The 25,106-nt window shown below is 38.6% G+C and overlaps 1 protein-coding gene across 15 annotated transcripts; it reads right to left on the bottom strand.

The window, feature by feature from the left end:
* Positions 1-374: 374 nt before the first annotated feature.
* Positions 375-25,031, bottom strand: LOC103722735 (5'-methylthioadenosine/S-adenosylhomocysteine nucleosidase-like). Of its 15 annotated transcripts, none has more exons than XM_039128919.1 (9): positions 24,729-25,030; positions 24,565-24,631; positions 22,946-23,037; positions 21,751-21,890; positions 19,830-19,919; positions 13,068-13,142; positions 12,244-12,336; positions 1,799-1,973; positions 375-496 (listed from the first exon to the last, which is right to left on the bottom strand). In XM_039128919.1, exons 1-9 carry the CDS (start codon positions 24,877-24,879, stop codon positions 390-392), a joined length of 990 nt encoding a protein of 329 aa, XP_038984847.1. In that variant the 5' UTR covers positions 24,880-25,030; the 3' UTR covers positions 375-389. The 15 variants fall into 15 exon arrangements, with proteins under 15 accessions (XP_038984847.1, XP_038984849.1, XP_038984848.1 ...); XM_039128921.1 differs by having other exon boundaries at positions 21,751-21,860; positions 24,729-25,029; XM_039128920.1 differs by having other exon boundaries at positions 19,845-19,919; positions 24,729-25,028.
* Positions 25,032-25,106: the final 75 nt, after the last annotated feature.

The following is a 25,106-nucleotide window of genomic DNA, read 5'->3' as shown; positions in this document are numbered from 1 at the left end:
GGATTTTTGGTTGGTTGAATCCAAAGAAGAGACCAAGTTATTTCATGTATAGGATACCCTGGTCCCAAGATATTCAAAAATGCACTATTAAATGTTGCACATTTTTGAAAACATCTTCCTTTTTGATCCGGTGTGCTAGGCTACTTATGTGCTTAGAATATTTTAGGTTGAAACAAATTGGATTTGATTTTGATCTAAAAGATATAGCTGGATTGGATAAATGGACATAATTAAATTTTGAATGACATGAGGAATAGATAGTTATAAAAATAAAATATTAAAATAAACAATTCTATACAGTTTTCAGAACATGCTTTTTGCTAATACATACTAAATGGTTTGGTGATATATACAAGCAAATTAATCATCTCGCAAGTCAATACATACCTCTAAGCAAATTGATACATTATTTTCAAAATATAATACTCATCAGTATTGATATACAGTTTGCGATATACACTTGTCGACTTTCTGATACCGATTATTTGATATACACCTAGCAGTAATCCAATACACACATTCAGATAAATTGATATATAGTTTTTAGAGCATGCTTTTTACCAATACATACTATATGACCAAGTGATACACATCAGACAATTAATCATCTCGCAAGTCAATACACAACTCTAGATAAATTGGTACATAATTTTTAGAACATAGTGCTCATCAATATCAATATATATTTTCTTAGCTTTGTCTAATATAAAAAATTATATACATATCATTCCTTAAATTTTATTAACTCTTAGGTGCTAAAATTTAAAAAAAATGAGAAAAATTTATAAGAGGGGAAAGTGACTCGAAAGAAAAAGAAAAACCTCACGGACGAGATAGATGGCTCGATAAGAAAAAGGATAGATGAAGAGGCTAAATGAGAATGAAAAAGGGTGCGAATAATCTTTCTCCGTGGACAATCTTTTTTTACGCATGTATTTTTTTTATTTTTTTAAATTACAAGATTATCAAACTCCGTTAGTAGGAGAAGTTTTATTCCTATTTGACTTTTGATTTTTTTTTTTAAGATGGGTGTTAGGGAAAACGTGACAAAATAAGAATCTCGCCCTATATGATATTCTTTTGTCTCATATAATTTTTGCCCCTCCGGAGTGGGGCCGCTAAAGGTTGGTAAGGTTAGGGCAGTAGGTTTAGTTTCTATTCTCAATCCAAGGTATAAAGAATCAGAAGCTTAAGTTGAATCTGTAGCAATTGGAAAATCAGCTGATGAAGCATATGAACCAGCTACCACAAAAGAAAAAAAGAAGAAGAAAGAATACTCTCTTTGTAGACTGACATAGATGACAAAAGATGATAAGACAATCATCCTATAACAAGCAAGTTCTCATAGTTCAATAGTTTTCTCAAAACAGGAAATTCTTGTTAACGAGCATCCCCCGTCAATATGAGAATATGAGCTTGAGACACTTGAAATCAAATTAGCCACTAGGTTCTTCTGCCCCGAGAACAAAAGAGCTTTGTTGAAGGTTCTTATTATGCAATGAAAAACCATAACTGAACAAAACATTTTGAATAAAAGCTTCAATGTTACAAGCACATAAACTCGATCACATGTATGCAAACAAAACATTTTATACATGCTTGGGGCTTTGTGGTCATCATAACAAAAGTCCATGTCATGTAGAAACTCCAGCAGGCTAATTTTGCACATTGGTAGTGACATAACATACCATGTAGGCCTACAGCATCATGATTGACAACCCTCAAAATCACATAGAGTGTGCTGATTAATTATACAAAACACCAATGCATAGCCTTCAAAGCTCAGAGAGGCATTTACCACTTATAAAATCAACCACCTGGCTGACGGTCTGGGCCAGTGTCGTGCATACTGCAATCAAGTTTTGCAAGAACTCCTCTGCAATGGACTTCTGTCCATCAACAGTGTTTGTCACAGCTTTGATAAAGATTGCTGGGACCGAGAGTAAGTCAGCCACATAAGCCACTGCTGCTCCCTGAAAGAATACCAAAGTTACCAGGTAGTTAAATTAAAGCCAAGAAAGAAGTTTCTTGCAATGAAGGAATTAAACCAAAGCAAAGCAGCTTTTGATGTGCTATCAGCATATGCTAGGTTGACCTAATGTGATATGCACCAAATGTCAACTTACAAGAGGAGCTTATACTTTATCTATGCTAGCCTATATCTTTGCAATGCAATAAGCACTTGATATGCTGTTGCAAAAATGTCAGCTTTGTTTTTGGACTGACTTCTTTCAATTGCAGAATTCATAATTATCATGATGAAACAACAGTCGAAGTGATCATAACAAAACTTTAAGGAAAAAAAAAGAAGGCTGTCATTGATTTGAATATGCTAACCAATTTTTGCCAACAGTTGATGTACATTGTCAATGCAAACATAGTGCATGGGCAGTGGACCAAAATGCGCTTCCAGCATAATCCTCATTGTCATCATCATGTCTTTATAGAAATATTTCCAGTTAAAAAGCTATCTTAGTAGCTTTTAGTATCAGCTAATCTTACGCCAACGGCTGTTGGCTTAGCTGATTGGCACCTGACTCTCCGTGAGAGAGGTCCTGGGTTCAATTTTGGGTGGTGGCAAATAACCACCATACTGCTTTTTGAAACAAAGTCAATTAACCTTCCCCTTGAAAAAGTAAGATCTAGACAAAATAAGAAGGATAGAGAAGAAAATGCAATTGAATTGTCATTCTATTTGATCATTCAGCCAAGAAGCATCTTGCATAGAAGTATGCATTTACCAAAAGTTGTAAAATCAATAGAATTGGATAAAATTTAAATAAAAAAAAATCAACAACAGAATCAAAGAAATCTCTGCTAATTTCTGCTCATTTTAGAAACCTGAAGCAATAAAGCTAATGCTTAAGAGCGCCGACCTTAGGCAATGATCATATTGGGCAAGCATGTCCGACTATTCATTCTGCCACCACCACAAACCCCTCCCCATCACTTAACAGGGTTATCTCAATCCATGGAAGCCAAAGGATTACATGGTGCAAGAATAAACAAGCCTTCTCCCATATTACTAGCAGAATGGCTAATGAGGATAAAATTAAGATGATCCATTAAAGAACGCTGCTAATTAATGGCCAACCTTTCCAGCATTCCAATACATTTTCAGAAAACAGATGTTAATGTCAATATTTAGCATCCTCCTCATTCCACACCCGTATGGCATTTGCAAGCACTAACCATACAAGCCACTCTGGCTCACCACTGATATGTATCATGCAAGGCATTTGATGAGATAATGTACACATTTTCTTCTGTCTTATCCCAGAAAAACAAGGCCACCCTAGCTCAATGACCTTGCTCATGACCCTTAAGCACGCTCCATACTAGATATTAAAGCCCGGCACTTTGGACTTGGATTAAGACCCACTAAAGCATCAAAGTTTCTTACGTGAGAATAAAAAGCTTCCTTGCAATTTCTTTTAATTCTTTGAACTTATTTTGTCACAAATGTGATTCATAAACTTATAGATTTCCTACATTCCTAAAATAACTAAAGATGATGCTAAGTGACGAGCATCTAAGAACTAAGAGTTCCTAGAAATGAACAAAGGTTCAAGCATCTTTACACTCTTGTTTACAAACCATGCAAGAATTCTTGTGGAAATTCCATCTCTATTATTTCCATTTCATGGACTCTAGAGCAAGGTTCGTTGTCTCTGTACTAGACCCCGTACCGGTGCCACATTAGCAAGGTGTCAGTATGGTATGGTACCAAAACCCGTACCGACACTCGATACGCCATCCATACCGGGTACCATGGTCTGCTGAACCGACCTGTACCGGTCGGTTCAGCCCGTACCGGACCGGTGCCGACTGGCACCGATCCGGTACAGGGGTATAAAACGATTCCGACCCAAACTGGGTCGGAATCGATTGGTTCTGTACCTGGACCGGGGCGAACCGGCCCGGTTCGCGCCGGTACAAGCCGGTACCGGTGCGAACCGGCCCGGTTCGCGCCGGTACAAGCCGGTACCGGTGCGAACCAGCCCGGTTCGCACCGGTCCAAGCCACACTTTCCCCGCGCGTGGGTGCGCGGGGAAGAGCGCCCGCGCACAGGGCAGTGCGCCCCACGCGCGGGGAAGAGCGCCCACGCGGCTGGAGCCCGCGTGGGCCTCTTAATGCCACAGAGTGGCATTTAAAGCCACTCTGTGGCATTTGTTTTTTTTTTTTGAAAAACGCGCGCGGAAGCGCGAGCGGAGAACGCGCGCCCACGCGCGATTCCCCGCGTAGGAACCGCGCCCGCGCGCGATTTTCCACAGGAAATCGTGCCCGAGCGCGGTTCCCCACGCGGGGCACCGTGCCCACGCGGGCTGGCAGCCCGCGTGGGGGAATTATGAAGCGTCCGCGGACGCGTTTTTTTTTAATTGGGAAACGCGCGTGGACGCGCGAGCGGAGCACGCGACCGCGCGCGTTTCCCCGCGTAGGAAACGTGTTGGAAATAGATAAACTTAATTGTGCATTGATTCAAGAGATATTATTTAAGACATTTGTGTTTCCAAAAAGACCTTTTATCTTATCTATGAAAGTTACTTAGAATTCCTCTTCATGAATGAAACCGAAGTGTCATTCATAAATATGACTCTTAGTATTTTGTATAGGGTTACTTGAAGGGTTGTAAAATCCTCTTTATAAAGGGTTGTTATTTGAGTCATTTTGTAATGAAGAGAATTGAAGAAATCTAATATAGAGAAAAGTCCTCTTCATTCTTTAGTGAAAAATACTACAATATTCTTCTCCTCCATCCACCTCTTCAAAGTGGTATCAGAGCTAGATCATGGCTACCGGAGTGCTTCCCATTCCTCGTCTTACCAATACCAACTATGAGAATTGGAGTATCCAAATGAAGGCGTTGCTTGGATCTCAAGATATTTGGGACATAGTCGAAAGAGGCTATGTAGAAGCCGAAGATAGAGATATTCTTACGGCGCAACAACGAGAGACTTTGAAGAAAGACAAGAAGGCTCTCTACTTCATCTACCAAGGCCTAGATGAGGCCGTTTTTGAGAAGGTTGCTAGTGCTACCAATTCCAAGCAAGCATGGGAGATTTTACAAAATTCTTACAAAGGTGTAGAAAAGGTGAAGAAGGTTCGCCTCCAAAGCTTGAGAGGCGAGTTTGAAGCTTTGCAAATGAAGGAGTCCGAAGTTGTGTCGGACTATTTCACAAGGGTGTTGACCGTTGTGAACCAATTGAGGAGGAACGGTGAGACACTTGATGATAATCGGGTTGTGGAAAAAATCCTACGATCCTTGGACCACAAATTTGATTATGTTGTGGTGGCCATTGAAGAGTCCAAAGACTTGGACACTATGACGGTAGATGAGCTTATGGGTTCACTTCAAGCCCATGAGCAAAGAATACTAAAGAGAAGACAAGAGCCATTGGAGCAAGTTCTACAAAGCAAGCTCTCCATCACTAACAAAAAGGAGGAGTCAAGAGGCGAAAGTAGCCAAAGAGGCCGTGGTCGTGGCCGAGGACGTGTTCATGGTAGAGGTCAAGGTGGATCTTATGGTCGAGGTGGATCTTATGGTCGTGGTAGAGGCCGTGGTGACCACAACAATATTGAGGAAGGCAACCAAAATCGTGGAGGAAGAGGACAAAGAGGTAGAGGCCGAAGGTATGACAAGGGTCAAGTTCAATGTTACAATTGCAACAAATTTGGGCATTATTCTTTTGAGTGCTACTCTAATCAATCTAGTCAAGTTCATGAGAAAGCCAATTATGTCAAAAAGGAAGATGATGGAGATGACGTGCTTCTACTAGCACGAAAAGGAGGAGATGCTATCAATCAAAATATGTGGTACTTGGACTCCGGTGCAAGTAACCACATGTCGGGGCACAAAGAAATTTTCATGGAGCTTGATGAATCGGTGAATGGCCATGTCTCATTTGGAGATGCTTCCAAGGTAAAGGTGAAGGGCATTGGTAAGATACTTATTCAACTCAAAGATGGAAGCCAACAATTTATTTCCAATGTCTATTATGTGCCTGATATGAAAACCAATATTCTTAGTATTGGGCAACTCTTGGAGAGAGGATTTGATATGCAACTAAAGGAAGGAAGCTTCTATCTAAGGAAACAAAATAAATTGATTGCTCATGTTCCTATGTCAAATAACCGCATGTTTGTATTAAACATAAATCATATTGTTGCCAAATGTCTAAGTGCATGTATGAAGGATGTATCTTGGCTTTGGCATTTGCGGTTCGGACATGTAAACTTCGGTGCTCTAAAGCTTCTCTCAAGTAAAAGAATGGTGAAGGGGCTGCCTTATATTGATGTCCCTAATAATATATGTGAGGGGTGTGTTCTTGGCAAACACTCAAGGAGGAGCTTTCCAAAGAAGTCTCACAACAAAGCAAAAACACCACTTCAACTTATCCACACCGACATTTGCGGGCCAATCACTCCAAGCTCATTTGGAGGTCGTCGCTATTTTCTAACTTTTATTGATGATTTCAGCAGAAAAACATGGGTGTATCTCTTGAAGGAGAAGTCAGAAGCATTTCAAGCTTTCAAGGAGTTTAAAACTTTGGTGGAGAATCAAAGTGGCTATACTATCAAGGCGTTGCGGTCAGATCGTGGAGGAGAATTCACATCCAAGGAGTTTGAAGCTTTTTGCAAAACTCATGGCATTTGGAGGCCCTTGACCGCTCCATACTCACCTCAACAAAATGGCGTCGCGGAAAGAAAAAATCGGATTATACTTGACATGGTCCGAAGCATGCTTAAAACAAAGGAGTTGTCGAAGGAGTTTTGGGGCGAGGCTGTCAATTGTGCGGTCTATTTGCTTAATAAATGCCCCACAAAGAACTTGGAAGAAGTAACACCACAAGAAGCATGGAGTGGATACAAGCCTGATATCTCTCATTTGAAGGTGTTTGGGTGCATAGCTTATGCACACATTCCGGATCAAAAGAGAAGCAAGTTAGATGATAAAAGCTTACCATGCATCTTCATCGGGTACAATGCAAGATCCAAAGCTTATAAACTTTATGAACCAAAGGAGAAGAAAGTCATTGTAAGCCGAGATGTGGAGTTTCAAGAAGACGGTGTTTGGAATTGGAACACTAACATGGTGATGATACAAGATGAAGAGCAGATCAAGGAGCAAATTAGAGTTCCAACACCACCTTCATCTCCTACTTCATCGGTTGAAGATGTTTCAACACCATTAAAGACAAGAAGCATTCAAGATTTATATGAGGTGACAACTTCCTTAAATCTTATTTGTCTTTTTGCTAATGAAGAAATAATTTCTTTTGAAGATGCTATCAAAGATAAAAAGTGGAGGAAAGCCATGAATGAAGAGATAGAAGCCATAGAAAAAAATGAGACATAGGAGCTTACTTCTCTACCAAGTGGGCTTGAACCAATTGGAGTAAAGTGGGTTTACAAAGTCAAAAGAAATCCACAAGGTGAAGTGGAGAAATACAAAGCACGACTTGTGGCTAAAGGCTACAAGCAAAAGGCCGGAATTGACTATGAGGAGGTTTTTGCTCCCGTTGCTCGAATGGAGACCATTCGCTTGGTGATTTCTTTGGCGGCTCAAAACAAATGGAAGATTTTTCAACTTGATGTCAAATCAGCCTTTCTTAATGGCTATTTGAATGAAGAAGTGTACATTGAGCAACCCAAAGGTTATGTCAGAAGTGGACAAGAAGACAAAGTGTTGAAATTAAAAAGGGCGCTCTACGGTTTGAAGCAAGCACCTAGAGCTTGGAATTCAAGAATTGATGCTTATTTCAAGGCAAATGGGTTTGTTCAATGCCCCTATGAACAAGCTCTCTATATCAAAGAGAAGGAAGGGAACAAATTACTTGTGTCATTATATGTTGATGATCTTATCTTCACCGGCAATTCTATACAATTGATCAAAGAATTCAAACAAGCAATGGCAAAGGAGTTCGAAATGACCGACATGGGACTTATGTCCTATTTTCTTGGTTTGGAAGTGAATCAATTAGAAGATGGAATTTTTCTTTCCCAAGAGCACTATGCAAAGGAAGTGATTAAAAGGTTCAAGATGGAAGATTGCAATCCTATTAACACACCAGTGGATTGTGGTGTAAAATTGTCCAAGAATGATGAAGGCAAGGTGATTGATCCTACACTCTACAAAAGCTTGGTAGGGTGTTTGAGATACTTGACATGTACAAGACCGGACATACTATATGGCGTTGGTTTGGTGAGTCGGTTCATGGAGGAACCAAAATCATCTCATTGGAAGGCGGCAAAGAGAATCCTACGTTATGTTCAAGGTACTCTAAGCCTTGGCTTATTCTATTTTTATTCTAATAATTTTCAACTTGAAGGCTATTCTGATAGTGATTGGGGTGGAGACTTGGATGACCGAAAAAGTACTTCCGGATTTGTATTTTTTATGGGTAATACGGCATTCTCATGGATGTCTAAGAAGCAAGCAATTGTTACTCTCTCAACTTGTGAAGCAGAATATGTTGCGGCATCTTCATGTGTTAGTCATGCAATATGGCTAAGGAGCTTGCTAAAAGAGATTAATATTGATCAAAATGAAGCTACACAAATTTACATTGATAGCAAGTCGGCAATTGCTTTAGGGAAGAATCCAGTTTATCATCAAAGAAGCAAACATATAGATGTTCGTTTTCACTCAATCCGGGAGTATGTGAAGAACAAAGATGTGGAGCTAATTTATGTGAAGACTCATGATCAAGTTGCGGACATTTTTACTAAACCACTTGGAGTTGATCTCTTCAACAAATTCAAAGATTTGCTTGGTATGAAGGATGGAAGACAATTAAGTTTAAAGGGGGGTGTTGGAAATAGATAAACTTAATTGTGCATTGATTCAAGAGATATTATTTAAGACATTTGTGTTTCCAAAAAGACCTTTTATCTTATCTATGAAAGTTACTTAGAATTCCTCTTCATGAATGAAACCGAAGTGTCATTCATAAATATGACTCTTAGTATTTTGTATAGGGTTACTTGAAGGGTTGTAAAATCCTCTTTATAAAGGGTTGTTATTTGAGTCATTTTGTAATGAAGAGAATTGAAGAAATCTAATATAGAGAAAAGTCCTCTTCATTCTTTAGTGAAAAATACTACAATATTCTTCTCCTCCATCCACCTCTTCAAAACGCGCCCGCGCGCGATTCCCAGCAGGGAATCGCGCCCGAGCGCGGTTCTCCGCGAGGGGTTCCCACGCGGGCTGGCAGCCCGCGTGGGGGCATTAAATGCCACAGAGTGGCATTAATGCCCATACGCGCACGTCCCATACGCGCACGTCCCATACGCTTCAAATGCCACGTCCGCGCGCGTCCCATACGCGCACGGACGCGTTTTGTTTTATTTTTTTTTAATTTCTGCGCGCGTGTGGCGCGCGCGCGGCTCCGGTTCGGTACCGGTTCCAAGCCGGTACCGAACCGGAACCGTACCGGTGCCGGTGCTCACCGGTACGCCGGTACAATCGGTCCTGCGAACCTTGCCGGGTACCGATACAGTACGGTACGCCACGTACCGCCAGATTCGGGTAGGTATGGCGTACCTTGCTCTAGAGTATATTAGAATCTTTTGAAATCCTTATTTAGTTCTTGCATGTTGCCATAGATTCTTGTGGTTGTGAGGTTGTAACTACCAGCACACAAGGTTTGCAATACAGATGCATATCACCCTTTGTTGGCCATACTGTACTGTACAAGTACTAAACTGATAATCATTACAGAAAGCGTATTGAGTGTCGATACACCGAACCAAACTCCATACTGGGCATACCAACACTGTACCAACATAGTACTTGTACGGTCCAGTACTGAGATTACAAATCTTGATTGCATAGTTGGTAAGGTCAATAATGACATTAAGAAAATTCATCATGACAAAAAAGAATCTGCAAGACCTCAAAAGCATAGTTACATTGCAACTACTAAGTTGAATAAGTTTTACAATCCAAAATAAAATACAAATTGAAAAATAAAAAAAAGAGTTTTGGATAAAAACGTAGATGCTAATATCTAGCAAAAATGTTAACATTCAAGCCCGGACAGCTAAGTTTAACGGACTATATTAGTTATAACCTCCAAAGAGCTGACACTGACAATGATATTCACCTTATTTGGTTAAATCAAAATTTTATATCAGAAGGAATGTGTATATATCTTCAAAAATCACAACACAAACAAGTTCTCAGAGTTGAAGTTGTCTTGGATCAGACAACCACCATCATAGAGAAGCCAGGGAATACATACCAAAAGACGGTAAAGATCCTTAGGGAACCATGAATACATCATGCATGCTACTTTCACTTCCTCACAAGGAAGTAATCAAGAAATGTTTACAAAAAGATTTTGCTACTCATAGAGTTAAATTACCCCTTCCTGACCACATATATAAAGTTTTCAGTTCTGCATTGGAATGTTACCGGTACTAATGCAGCTGTTTGATCTATCAACGTCATGACTTCCCAAACGACCTTAACTAAACACATTCTTGATATCATGATCCTTATTTACTTCCTCCCTAAGGCTGTGTATGCTTGTCAGGAATGGGAATCAGGAATTCTTTTCCCATTCCCAGGAGATCTATTCCTAGGAATTGTTGGGAATGATAAGTCTGATTCCTGTGTTTAAACAAGTATAGGTAATGTTTAGGGAATGAAGCAAACATGGTACCATGAAAAATAATATCTTATTAATATATAATTATATATCTTATATAATATAATGATATTATTTAATAGTCCTAAGTCCTAACAATATTCTAATGCTAATAGTGATATAATATACAGTAATATTATTAAAATATAATACTAATGTATTATTATAATCATGGTATGCTGAACTGACCCGTACCGATCCGGTCCGGTCTCTAACCGGTACGTTATGGCGGTGAAAAACGGTTCCAGCCCTTGCACGGTATGGCGGTAAAAAACGGCTCCGGCTCCATAGGGGCCGGAACCGAGCGGTACGGGGCCTGTACCGGCCTGAACCGGACTTGTGGCATTTAATGCCACTCTGTCACATTGTGGCATTTAAAGCCATTCTGTGGCATTGTGGTTGTACCACAGCACGCCGTTGGCCGGTTCGGTACCAATTGGACCGGTATCGTACGGGTCCAGTAGGCAACTAGTATGCCTACCAGTGGTCCAGTACCGATACAACGTACCTTGATCATAATAAATATTAATATTTAAATACTGATAATATTATTATTATATCACTATTAATATATTTTAGTAATATCATGTTAGTTTTCAAAAATAATACAATAATATTAATTATTTAGAAATATTATTTTAATATTATTATATTAATTAAATATCTATAAATTATGAATATAATCATAATATATTAATATTATCCTAATAACATTATACTAATAATATCAATATCACCAATATTAAACAATGATATATTATGTTCATTTTCATAATATTAGAATAATGACTACAATAACATAATATATATTAATTTTGAAGAATGTTATTTTTTAGTATCACTTTATTAATATCATTCATATAATAATATATTGATCTTCTATTATAATAATATGCATTAGTACAACTACTTTAATATAATACTATATTGTATTATGAATATTAATACTAATTTTTAATATTATTACAATGACTATAAAGATAATGCAAATTTAATTATTATAATATAATATATTAATTATAAAATTTGTAATAATTATAATCATATTACAATAATATAATAAGTATAATAATATTACCATACCAATATAACTGGATAATATAAAATAATTCAATATACAAACTAATATACTATCATGTAATAATATAACTAATAATAGAATATTATTAAATAAATAATTTAATATGATAAAATATGCAATATTATATTTCTCTATAGATAATATATTTTTCATATACAAATAATATTAATAAATATAATAAATAAAAAATTATTGTTACTCGAATACATATGTAGGACCTGAGAAAACAATACCCAAGTCCCCCATGGTATGGTCTTATCCCTTTTCGTGAGAATTCAATACTCTCGTAAATCAACATTTCCATATCCAGAGGAGTCATCAAACATGGGATGCATGGGATTGAAAACTAACACCCATTCCTGCCTTCCAACTCCTACAAACCAAACATGGCATAAGAGTTACTCTTGCAAAATAAAAAATACAAATTGTGATTCCTAAAATGTATTTGCTCTGAACATTTGCTTTATGCAAATAAGAGGGGCAGAGACATAGGGTTAATGAAGATCATACCTCCATATCTTTAACCACAGCATCATTTGCTAGAATTAATACTTCATCTTGTGGGGACATATCCAAGGAATCACCAGTAGACAATTTTCCCACCTGTGATGACACAAGCAATCATTGGTTAAGAGTATGTCCGCTCCCTTACCTCCCCCGCCCCTTCCCACCCACCCCAAAACAAAAAAAGAGTTAAAAGAATCTCCAATAAGTACTTCAGGAGAAATCATTTAGGATGGTCTATGGCAACAAAAGCCAACAAGTGAAAATAGTTTCCCATTGCCATTTATGCCAAATATATTTTATATACTCAAAATATGAGGAAGATGGAGAATTAATTTTGAAACAACCATCTTTCTTGACCAAAGGCTAACATGGATCCTCTCAGAATACTCATTTTTTGAGCATTGTGGCAAGAAAGGAACAAAAAGTTATGCACAATTAAACTAGGGAAAATTAAAAATGAACAAACTAAATGAGCTAGTTAAACATACTGATACATACTTTGTTGTGATGTTCACAACTCTGTCATGGTATGTGTAATTAGACATGAAGATATAAATTGAGATGTCTCTAAGGTATAATTCTCAGAATACAAAGTATATACTAAAATTAAATTGTAACATTGCCATGGCCGATCCCAAGCCCATATAAGAAATATGGAGGGTAGATATCAGATTGACAGCCGGCCATAAAAGTATGTCTAAAACTACAAAGTGATCTGAATTTGTTGGTGAATGAGGATCCATAAAACTGATGCCAAGCAGTTAGGGGAAGGCTGGATGGTTATCATTATGGTTGTATTAGATCAAATCAGGGTAACAAGTAAGCACCTTCAAGTTAAGTTCATCAATAAGATTAGGAGTAGAGAAGGTTTGCCGAGCTCCAATTCCATACAAATAATTAACCTGCATTAGTATAAAAATTAGGCAATGTATTGTCAATTATACTAAAAAAGAAAACCATTTAATATGTTACCATATCAAATATGAGAAACTTCCCCACCCACCTCATAAATCAAGGTTTACAACAAAGGCTTGATCAGTAAAATGAAAAGGAAATTACATAATAGTTGTAGACTGAGAGATTCAACACACTGCTATTTTGCGAAAAAATAATAGCATAAACGAGATGATGCAAATCCCTGGAGGTAATACACTTGCTTACTGGTGTTAACAACACTTTTCACAATGCCAGGACATGCATGCATGCGTGCAAGCATGAACAATAATAAACCACAAAAACACACATGCATGCACAGATATACATATAAAAGTTGGTCTGTTGGCATCAATAGCCAAGCATAATGATAGTCTCATTTAACTGAGACCACTACATTGATTTTTATAGTTGACAACCCCATATTAATTGAAAAAGGCTAGGAAGATGATCATTGACCAGAAATAGATGCTGAATTTCATCTCTGTACCATGGAATTCCTCTACCAAATAATCTTTTTTCCTCATTTAATCTCTTTAGTCATTTTCCTTCATGTTGCTAAATCAGATGCTCTCAACAAGAGAATCAAGTCTTGAACTTCTGCTCCAACATCTCCATATCATATGCAGCACAGTGATAGAAAGAGTGATATTAGATGACATACCATCTTCTAAGATGTGACGATGACAATCTAGAACAACTCCCTTAGCTATGTTTGGTCATTACTTATTTTTGTCCAGATGGAACTAGATTAAATTTTAAGAGTATAGATCTTGATCTGGTTTTCCGTAGTTGTGAATTAGAAAAGAAAAGTGTCCTCAGACTATATATGTATGTACTTATGTACATACGTATGTATGTATACAAACACATATATACATATACATTACATATATAAGGGATGGTAGTTATAAAATTTGAGCTAATAACGGTTCGAGACTAGGTTGAGATGGTACCGGGAAAGTATTGTCCTGAAACTTGGGATCAAGGTCCTAAATCTCGGTTTTAGACCTGGTATCCTATCAAGGATTGAGTTGGGACAGTACCATCCCGACACTTGGGATAGACATCCTAGTAATTCAGCATAATACTTTTAAGATCAGGGGATCCTTTTGAGCCCATGAAAGGGCTTGTGGTGCCGATATTGATACCAACACCAATATGAGGTCTCTCCTTCCTTTTTCATCTCCTATTATGTTTTATATTCAGTGCATGTATTGGCATGAGACCTATCCTTTGGCCTTTAGCCTAAGAACTAAAGCCAAAACTCCAAACACCAAACCCTCAAAAGCATCTTGTTATCCTAAATTATGATAAAAAAATCCCATAAAGCTTCTAAACAAACATTCACAACAACAAACAAGAGAAAACCATTAAAAAAATGAGGGCAACCAAGTGAATTATCATAATGCTAGGCCAATCCAGAACTTGGTACGTGGGTATTAGCTATCATGGTTTGCATTAGCCAATACCAACCGAGACAACCAATTGTGTGAGTATCAAGATCCCAAACTCGTCCAAGAACTAGCATCTCACCAGTTCAATCTAGGATGGTTGAACAAATTGGGACTTTAATCCTTTTCTGGGATGGCTTACTGCTGCTGATTTACCATAGTGCCAACTCTTTTGTATTTTATTATTGTGTGCTGCTTTTATTAAATGTTAAAGGGTTTCTAGGATTTGTTTGTCATAATTTAGGATTAATGGAGGATTTTGTGCCCATGACGATTTACCGACACCAATTTGATATTGGATTTATTGTGTCCATGACCCGAGTTATCTCTCCTCTTCTTCCTCTCTTTCTCTCTTCTCTTGTTATGTTCTACCTCATCTTCTTTTTCGGTAGAATAGGCCCATAAGCAATGGGCTACAAAATGGGGGTAGACTCCTCAACATACCTCTAACCCCTAAGCCTTGATAAAGGTTGGACTTGATCCTAGGTCATTTGGCATAGACACCAAACAATTTACAAGCTTGGTAAGCTAGCACCTTTGGCTATGTCTTGTATTTAGAGGATGTATTGGCATAAGACTTCATTTCGGGCCTTTGGCTTGGAGGCTAAGGCCAAATCCCAAAATATTAAACCCTTAAAAATATCTTTTAATCCTAACTTATTATATAAACAAACCTTAAAAGCCCAAAAAAAAAAAATTGATCAAGTCATAAACCAACTCACAATCGAGAATATAGATATTGTTATCTGGACAAAGCAAATTTCACATTTTTTGTCGTATCTGCACCTGGCATGATACAACACGTGTCCATAAGTGTCCCACCCATGGTACGCCGTATCGGCCAAAATCGGGCGGTACAAAGCGTACCATACCGTACCGGTTTGGTATCGGTACTCGGTATGACTGTCGTATTAACACTCGATACTCCAAATAAGTGACGTATTGTACCGTATCGATAGTGTGCTAGTGTGGCACCAGTACGGAGTCCGATACCGAGACGGTGAATCTTAGTCCCACCTCATGTACAAGGCTGGATCACACCTACCAAAGATCAGGAATGTGTTGCCTTATCCATGGAAAGAGAAGAATAAAAGGGGGAAGAAAGAAGAAGAGATAGGAGGGTTTGCTTAATCCACTTCTTCTCATTAGAGAAGGGGAAGGGAGATAGAGAGAGATAAAGAGAGAAAGAGTGCAAGGATAATGAAAAAAAAGAGGAACAGTTTGCAACTTCGCATACCTCTTCACACACTCTCTCTTGAACCTTTGTACCTTAGAGTACCTAGTCTTCTGCTCCTCTCTCCTGTAGTTCTATTTTTTTCCTTTATACTCTTCTCCTTCTCAACTGAACCAAGGCTTATGCTTAATATCTTTTCCTCATAACAATTAAGAAATAAACATGAATTTACCTTGGAAGCAAGAACAAGGAAAGAAAGCAACATGATTCAAATGAAATTCTAGTCAATTAGTGAAAAAATAGAAAAAAAAACATTTGATAAAGATGGATTTAAAGTTCAAAGTTAATAGAATAAGCACTCCTAATTTCTGTTTCTCTCTAAATTTGTCTTTGTTCTCTCTTGTTCAGGCTAGGCCCATCACATGATTATTATGATCATCATTTTAATAGACAATAAAGGAATGGCAAATTAGATTGAATGGAAGGTTTATGCATTAGCCTGATCCCACTTTTACAACCCTCCCAAGCCTCGATTTGTCATTTGCTTTTCATAAGAATAAAAAAACACTTCATGCATTATCTTATGGATAGAAGGGAGCACAAACAAGAGAATAGGTATGATCCATTTGTTGTCTACTTTATCAACTATCGACATCAAATGGATGGGTGGATTTAGAGAGAGATGTTTATGATAGATCATATGTTTATTACTTTAATCTTAAGTAAAAAAAAGAAAAATTAAATTGTAAGTTAGTTATATTGAATAAATATTGAAATAATAAATATAATTGGGAATCAAATCATAATCCAAATATTTCAGGATCCTACTTTCTACATAGATATGAAGTCATAAGGGACTGGGAGAAACTTTTGAGCAAAGAATATGGAATTGTCCCGAGCTGCCCGGTTCGAGGCATGCCAAGCCGCCCGGTTTGAGGCATGCCGAGCCGTATCGGTGGCAGATTGGGATAGTTCCGGCATTCAAAACGGTAAACCGGCAGATGGAGGAAAAGGAAAAAGAAAAGAGACAAAGAGAGAGTAAGGGGGGAAGGGAGAGGGAGAGGGACAAAGGGCCGCCGGGGGGGCCCAAAGGGCCCGAGCAGGGGCTCCACCCTCCTGTTCGAAATAGGAGTCTGGAGGGTGAAGCCCCTGCTCCGGCCCTTCGGGGCCCCTCGGACGCCATCCAAAGTCCTCCGATGGCCCTCCCTACCTCTCTCTCTCTCTTCCCCTCTCTCTCTTCCTCTCTCTCGTTCTCTGTCTCCTGCTCCCTCGCCCTTTCTACCATGTCGGTATGGGCCTGGTACAAGCCCAGCAAGGAGGCATACCAAACTGTGCCACCGGCCGATCGGTACGGACTCTAGTATCGGCACAGTAGACCTTGCTTTTGAAGTTACAAACACATGATTTCTAACAGATGTAAAGAGAGGAACTTCAGAACCTTAGCAGGCCATGGCTCTTGGTGGTATCGGCCACCACGGTCACCATTCTTTTTCTAAAGATGATATGGTTTTTCATATACTAGGGTCTTGAAACTATCTTAGAACCTAACATCTCACTGGTCTGTTGTAGGACATTCGAAACAGACTCAAACTTCAATCCTTGATTCAAATATTACTAAAATGTTAGCTTTATTAACTTCCATATGAATTTTACATCTCTTCTTTGTCCTCTCCACTTGTTCCCCATTTGTATTCAATTAATTATGATTGTGCAATGAGTTCAGCACACTTTGCATAAAGGTCCTATCTTGGTAACAAGAATCCTTCTCTTAGGATACCACCCCCCCCCCCTCTCTTTACTTTGGAATCTCCCTACAAACTCATCCTTGCATCGACTGCTTAAAAAAATTAACAGGCCCACTTCCTTGCATGTAGACTCAGATATGCTCCCACACATTTATGGTACTAAAGGTCGCTACAGTGATATATATATATATATATATATATATACTAAAAAAAATCCATTCTATTTGCTTTTTGCTCACTTCATAATAGCCCCACATCTGATAGAAACAATGAGTAAAAGAAAGGAGATGCCTCGGTGACCACTTAATATTTTTCCTTATGTTTCAATATGAAGCATGACCTTGATTTATAAATTTGTACTGAATGTCACCAAATTTGTACTTTCCATCAAATTGCTACATCTTATTTGTTATGTTATGATTTTTTTTTTTTTGGATTTAGTGTTTTATAGATTTCTTCTTATACTTAATACTTTTTTTTCCTCAGGCACCCAACAAGTGCCTAGGGCTAGGTGGTCCCTAGCTAAATATATGTTAGTAGAACATTGGCTAAAAAAAATAAAATAAAATTCTTCTAGTATTAAAAATTATTTTCACTTGAAGTTTTAGATTTTCCACACTTTCCTAAGATAATGAATTTTAACCCTAGTCACATCAACTCCAATTCTCATTTGTTGCTCATCTGAATAATCTCAGAGATGGTGAAGCTACAAATATCAGTAAAGGATGTGGAGGAAGTGGAGGAAGCATCAGGGTACATTCATCAACAATCACATTTACATTCTTTAGCTTTGTATAATTGAATAATTTTTAATTCATCATAGAAGCCACCATTTATGAATAGGAAAAACTGACAAGTAATTTTAGTAATTTTAAGTGATCATGTGGTCCTTCAATACTTGCTATATTCCAAAATATATTTTCCACTTTGAATAATATAAATTTGTATCATGCAACAGAATATGGACCAAGTTTCGTAAAACATTATGTTATCTGATAGATATAAGAAATAATCCACTAAACTGCTAAAACATTTTTCCAGTTTTAATAAAAGGATATACATCAAGGTTCGCAGAACCGATTGTACCGGCGTACCGGTGAGCACCGACACCGGTACGGTTCCAGTTCGGTACCGGCTCCGCGCGCGCGGAAATTAAAAAAAAAAACAACAAACGCGTCCGCGCGCGTCTGGGACGCGCGTGGACGCTTCAAATGCCACAGAGTGGCATTTAATGCCACTCTGTGGCATTTAATGCCCCCACGCGGGCTGCCAGCCCGCGTGGGCACGGAGCCCTGCGCGGGGAACCGCGCTCGGGCGCGATTCCCTGCTGGGAATCGCGCGCGGGCGCGTTTCCTACGCGGGGAAATGCGCGCGGGCGCGCGCTCCGCTCGCGCGCGTTTCCCAATTAACGCGTCAAATGCCACAGAGTGGCATTAAATGCCACTCTGTGGCATTTAATGCCCCCACGCGGGCTGCCAGCCCGCATGGGCACGGTGCCCCGCAGGGAATCACGCGCGGGCGCGATTCCTACGCGGGGAATCGCGCGCGGGCGCGCGTTCTCCGCTCGCGCGTCCGCGCGCGTTTTTCAAAAAAAAAAAAAAAAACAATGCCACAGAGTGGCTTTAAATGCCACTCTGTGGCATTAAGAGGCCCACGCGGGCTCCAGCCGCGTGGGCGCTCTTCCCCGCGCGTGGGGCGCGCTGCCCCGCGCGCAGGCGCTCTTCCCCGCGCGGGGAAAGTGTGGCTTGGATCGGTGCGAACCGGGCCGGTTCGCACCGGTACCGGCTTGTACCGGGCCGGTTCGCATCGGTACCGGCTTGTACCGGCGCGAACCGGGCCGGTTCGCACCGGTCCAGGTACAGAACCAATCGATTCCGACCCAGTTTGGGTCGGAACCGTTTTATACCCCTGAACCGGACCGGTGCCAGTCGGCACCGGTCCGGTACGGGCTGAACCGACCGGTACAGGTCGGTTCAGCAGACCTTGATATACATATTTGTTGATGTAAAAATTCAGATTCTACTTTCAGTGGTGCATCTATACAAGATGTGACTTGACATCAAACAATAGCATCCGGTCCAAATAACAAATTAAAAATTAAAAAATGACCTCTTTTGACAATATACAATGTTCCAGGACTTCATCTGTAACAGAGGCAAAAGAAATTTGTTCATCTAAAATTCCTCAAACAAAACAAAAGAACTAAGTTTTGACTGCTGCCAAATTTTATTGTATCAACGAACTCAGGGAGGACTAGTCATTGTAAACAAGATTTTAACATACACAAAAAAAAATTACATGGATTGGTATCCTTCTATCATGAAAAGCAACATTTGACACAAGGTAGACATCTGCAACACACGCTCCTTTTGCCTGAAATATCCAAGAATTAAATTTTCAGTCTCATTGTATAATCTGATTATTTTGTGATTAACAAAATATTTGATAGAAATTGAAATCTGCAGGCAACCAATAATACATGAAAGTTATTGTTGAGGAAAAGTAACAAGACAAGAAGCCTGACCAAATATAACCTATTATGGTTTAGGAGAATCTTAATGCATTCAAAATCCAGTATACACATAGTAAAAAAGAAGTCTAGACAATTAGAAGATAAAGAATAAAGATGACAAAACAATGGCACAGGAAAAGAAATTAGATAGTTGACACATTTGAAGATCATTTGCACATTTACTTCAAAACAAAATTTCTTAGCAATTTTCAAAAACTGAAATATACCATTTGGCTTAGGATGAAGAATCATTTTTATTTTTCAAGCAATCTTGATCATGCTCAGATGAGAGAAATAGGTTAACCGAAGTAAGCAAAGAACATAAGGACAACCATAAGGCCAAATGGGCTTTATGGTACAGAATATTGGGTGGTTAACACGTGCGTAAGATAAGCGTGGCTAAAATGAGAATGTTGAGACTTGAGATGGATGTATGGTAATGCAAGAAACGATAGAATAAGCAATGAAATCATTCATAAAAGGGTGGAGATAGCACCAATTGAGGACAAATTGAGAAAAGGATAACTTATATGGTTTGGATGCGTATAATGTAGGCCAAGGGATATACCAGTATGAAGTAGTGATTAGACACATATAGAAAGAATAAGAGAGGTAGAGGTAGACAAAAATCACATGGGATGAAATAGTAAAGTAGGGCTTAATGTCTCAACATCTTTAAGAAAGCATGGCCTTAAATCAATCGAAATGGAGAAAAAGGATTCATGTAGCCAACCCAACTAGTTTGGCATTAAGGCTTAGTTGAGTTGAGTCGATTCTTTATACTTGGCACAACATTAAATGAAGAAGCAAAAGGGACACTCTATTCCATGTATATAGGTTGAATGGTTAATAGCTCACAGTTCTTAATATGGAAGTGGGAGAGGAGGAGAGGAATGATGTGGTAGTTTAAACGGATCCGTGATCTTTTTATAACTTTCCTTTAATTTTTCCTTACTTTTGGATAGGGGTAGCTTTCTCTCTAACTCCACAATTACAAATCCACAAACTCTCTACAAATTATAGCATTGAAAATACACTTGATTGAAATGACATTGTATACTGAAAGTGTATAGCATTGTATAGCATTGTACACTTGATTCCTTAAATATAACTTGCTTCAGGTCCTTCAACCCAAAGGCATGCTATCCATCAGCATTTCATTTTGAGACAACTAGATGAGTGTCCATAATACAACTATGCTAAGACCAAGTGGCTGTGAAAGATCTGCCAACAAATTCAATACAAGCATTAATCCAAAAGAGAAAAGTTTACATGATTGCACCCCTTCCCCTCCCAAAAGCTCACCCAATTCCAACAAAAAGAGGAAAAAGGATATTGGCATATGAAAGACTTTAAGGTTTTAAAAATATTATGAACGATATGGATTCTTGATGTCTTCCCTAGGATTTTAATACTGGGGCTCCTACTTAATCCATAGTCCTGAATCCTGATATTCACACTAGGCATTGGTTGGATAGTGTCCTTCATTCGTGTAAAGAATAACTTAAGAATCATGTTCAAATGATCAGACAAAATTTTCATGCATTAACATGACATTGAGCACTGAGTTCTTCCTTCAGACATCTCATCATGACTTGTCGTTTGACAGCTATACCGACTGAAAGCTGTTAATTATATTTTAGATAGATTCTAGGTGACTTCCAAGCCAAGGAGTAATTAAAATAAACATACCTTAAAGCCACCAGCAGTACCTGCATTGATAATAAGATCTGGCTTCAAGGCTTGTATAGAAGCATATGACACAAGAGATGCTGATATTGTGCCTATACTATCAACTCCTGCTAAAACACAACCAAATTTTGAGAACTCAACTGTACAAGAAAATATGAAACCATATCAGGGGTAAGAAAACACAAGACCACAAAAAAGATTAAAGATGTTACTTAGTAACACTAATAATGTTTTCAAATGATTTTAGTTTTTTCTATTGTCATTCCTAGGTGAATTGCTCTTCACTTAATTGCCATCGAGTAGCTTGCCAAATATCCTAAAGATAAATATAAGGGCCCAACCATCAGTTTAACAAAACCAACAAATATAAATTTCCAAAATAAAAAAACCTGCTCCATAGGCCATCCACAACAAATTTTACAGGGACTGCTATAAAAGTGCTGATTCTTGAACAATTATAGTTTGTCTAGAGATATAGTACCATAATTTAAATTCATTTATCCCACTGCACAATTGCATCAGTCTGAACTACTGCTGAAGCATTATAGCTTAAAATCTTCTCAAAGTTACATACCAAAATCTACCACCTTGTAAACAATGCTTGTACAACATCAACCCAACATCCTATCTTCTTGTGAGAGTTTAGCGCGTTTTGGTCTCCATATAGAACAGATCATGGAAAAATATGTAAAACGGAACTTTTTTCCCCATGTGAACATGAAAATATCTAAAAGAAAGGAAATCTCCATGGGGGAAAAATCCAGCTGTAATATGACACTGCATTTGGAACTTAAAGGCAATGTAATTTACCAGCCACTACTACTGAACTCTTGCAGAAAAGCCATGCTAAAGTAACCATATGTTCTAATTCCATGTTTTCAGGGATCAATCCATGAATAAGGCTCGTTAAGGAATTGAAAAAATAACCTGTTCAGTAAAACAAAAATATAAACAAGCAGGAAACAGTTTTCATATTCCTCCTCAGCAAGCTTTTAGATATAGGAGGGATGGCAGGGCACCCCGCCATCCCGAGTGTCTGGATGGGGCAAGGGATCTATAGGGGAGTTGCATATGTTCTTAGGAGATTTCTATGTTATGCTGGTACTCCACAAAACAAAAATCTGGGCAATATCATGCGGCTCATGCATCTATAATTTGGGGGGGGGGGGGGGGGGGAGGGATTACAAAAGTTTACCCAGAATTGAATCTTTCCCTGTCCAGACTAAATTTATATGCAGTTCCTTGTATATACCATGGTACCTGACCCATGGAACACCTTTTGGGAACCTGTTATATGAGACGGAAGAAATTTAAAAAGAAAAAATTAGGTTAGAAAAAAAAGGTGGAATAACAAACAATTATAGATCATAAATTGCGTAAGAACCGCAAACAACAAATTTTCTAGGGAGAAAATTTATACCAATGTCTTCAAATTCATACCAAAATCTTAGGTACATACAGACATTTGGCTTGCTAGAATCCAAGAAAAAAGTATAAAATTCGTAGAAGTTTGTGACAATAAAATTACTAGAAAGGAACTGGATGAATTTTAAAGTACGTATTAGCCACCTACAGGGTATACCAGCCAGAAATGTTTCAGATTTATGGATGCAGGTAGAAATACTGGATGAACACATGCCTAGGTGTATGATTCAATAAGAGCAAACTGATAGGGTACTGGGACATAGGCAGGAACTAGATTCAAAATATTTTTATTTGCATTTTCTATAACAAAATTCTTAATAAGCTATAAGTCAAATAATTCTATACTAAATCCTGGTTACATATTGCATACAGACATGTTTACTTACATTTGTAAATTTTTGCAATAAAGGAGAAAAAAAGAGCTCTTTGGAGCAGCATAACATTATGTAAAATTAAGCATGAGGATCTTCTCGTTGCAAAAGAGAAGACAGTGAACAAAAGCACAATGACAAAATATTTTATTTAAAGAAAAAATCCATCACTGCACTAAGCCATCTCCTCCTCCACTCTCATTTTCCAAAAACAAATGCAGTTTTTTTACTCATCCTCTTCTCCCTCTTTTCCTAACTCTCTCTTTCTTTTCTTCTCACTTCTTATCTTATTAATGTCAAGTTCACCAGTTTACATGATCCAACACTACTAGAAGGTATCTGCACCAAGGAAAATCGAGGGCACAAAGCTGGAAGTATCTGAGACATACTTCACATGTCTAATTTTGTTGACACTTGGGACTGTCTGACACATGAAGACATTGATCTTTTAGAAGGGACCTATATGATCCAAGTAATTGCCCCTCACCCTATTAAGCAAAACTCCCTCACTTCTTCCTTCAAGCCTTTCGCACCCTTGCGGAGAAGAATTTAGCTACTGAAAGCAAAAGGGATATAAGGAACCATAAGACTGACTGAAATAGATAAGGTTGTCCTAACCATGATTTTGTTGTTATTGATCCATAGCTTCCAATAATCCTCGTTTGCTATTCATCAAATATCATATTAGCCAACAACCAGGGTTTTTGTTCATTGCATATTATGTCAAACTCCCTGTCCAGATTTAATCAAGGGAAATCATTATAATGGTACATTTTTATTACATGAAATGCAAACATTCCATAAACTATAAAATCCTAACTATATTATGTAAGGTTCCAATAATGTCCAGCATCCTCAAGGGCCTAGTGGGGTCCTTGAAATTACGCAACATAAACCCCTATAACCATAACAAATCGACCATGGAAAATAACCCAAACTACTAATTTAGTTACTATCTGTTTGCAATAAGAAATAAAATTTCGTACTTCAAAGCTAGAGAGAAGCCATATAAACTCACAGGGATCCATCGATGTCTTCGGAGAGATGGAACTTGTTGACGAGGGGGAGCGCCTCCGTCTGCATCGCTACCAATCGCAGCCCAATCGGAAAGATTGAATCAGGAAAAACAAAGCCCGAGGTCGAGATCAAGAAAAGAGAGAGCGCCAAAACTGAGTTCAATACCTATGATGATGAGGACAGTCGAGATGGGGCGTCGATCGCCGTCGCCAGCAGCGTTTTTCGGCGGGTGGGCGGCTGTCACCTCGGGCTGGGAGGACCACTCTTCCGTCGGTGCCGCCGCCGCCCGGACGGCGTTCTTCACCGGAGGGGCCATGGCCTCTCTCTCAGTGCGCGTGTAATTTTATACCTCTCGTTTCTCAAGGCTGCCTGTCTGGATTTTGATAAGACCGAATCGTCGTCGTCTTTCCGAATGAAGGCCGGAGATTGGTGCAGAGAGGACCAATAGAATCGAGTAGTACCAAAGTACGAGAACTGTTCTTATTAAATTATAGACGCGTACATTTAAAAAAAAAAAATTATGGTCACGTATAAGCATGTTTT

This window comes from Phoenix dactylifera, chromosome 8 (genome assembly GCF_009389715.1).
Source record: "Phoenix dactylifera cultivar Barhee BC4 chromosome 8, palm_55x_up_171113_PBpolish2nd_filt_p, whole genome shotgun sequence".
Lineage (NCBI taxonomy): Eukaryota > Viridiplantae > Streptophyta > Magnoliopsida > Arecales > Arecaceae > Phoenix > Phoenix dactylifera.
Note: the sequence above shows the minus strand (reverse complement) of the source record. Positions and strands in the feature narration are given on the sequence as shown.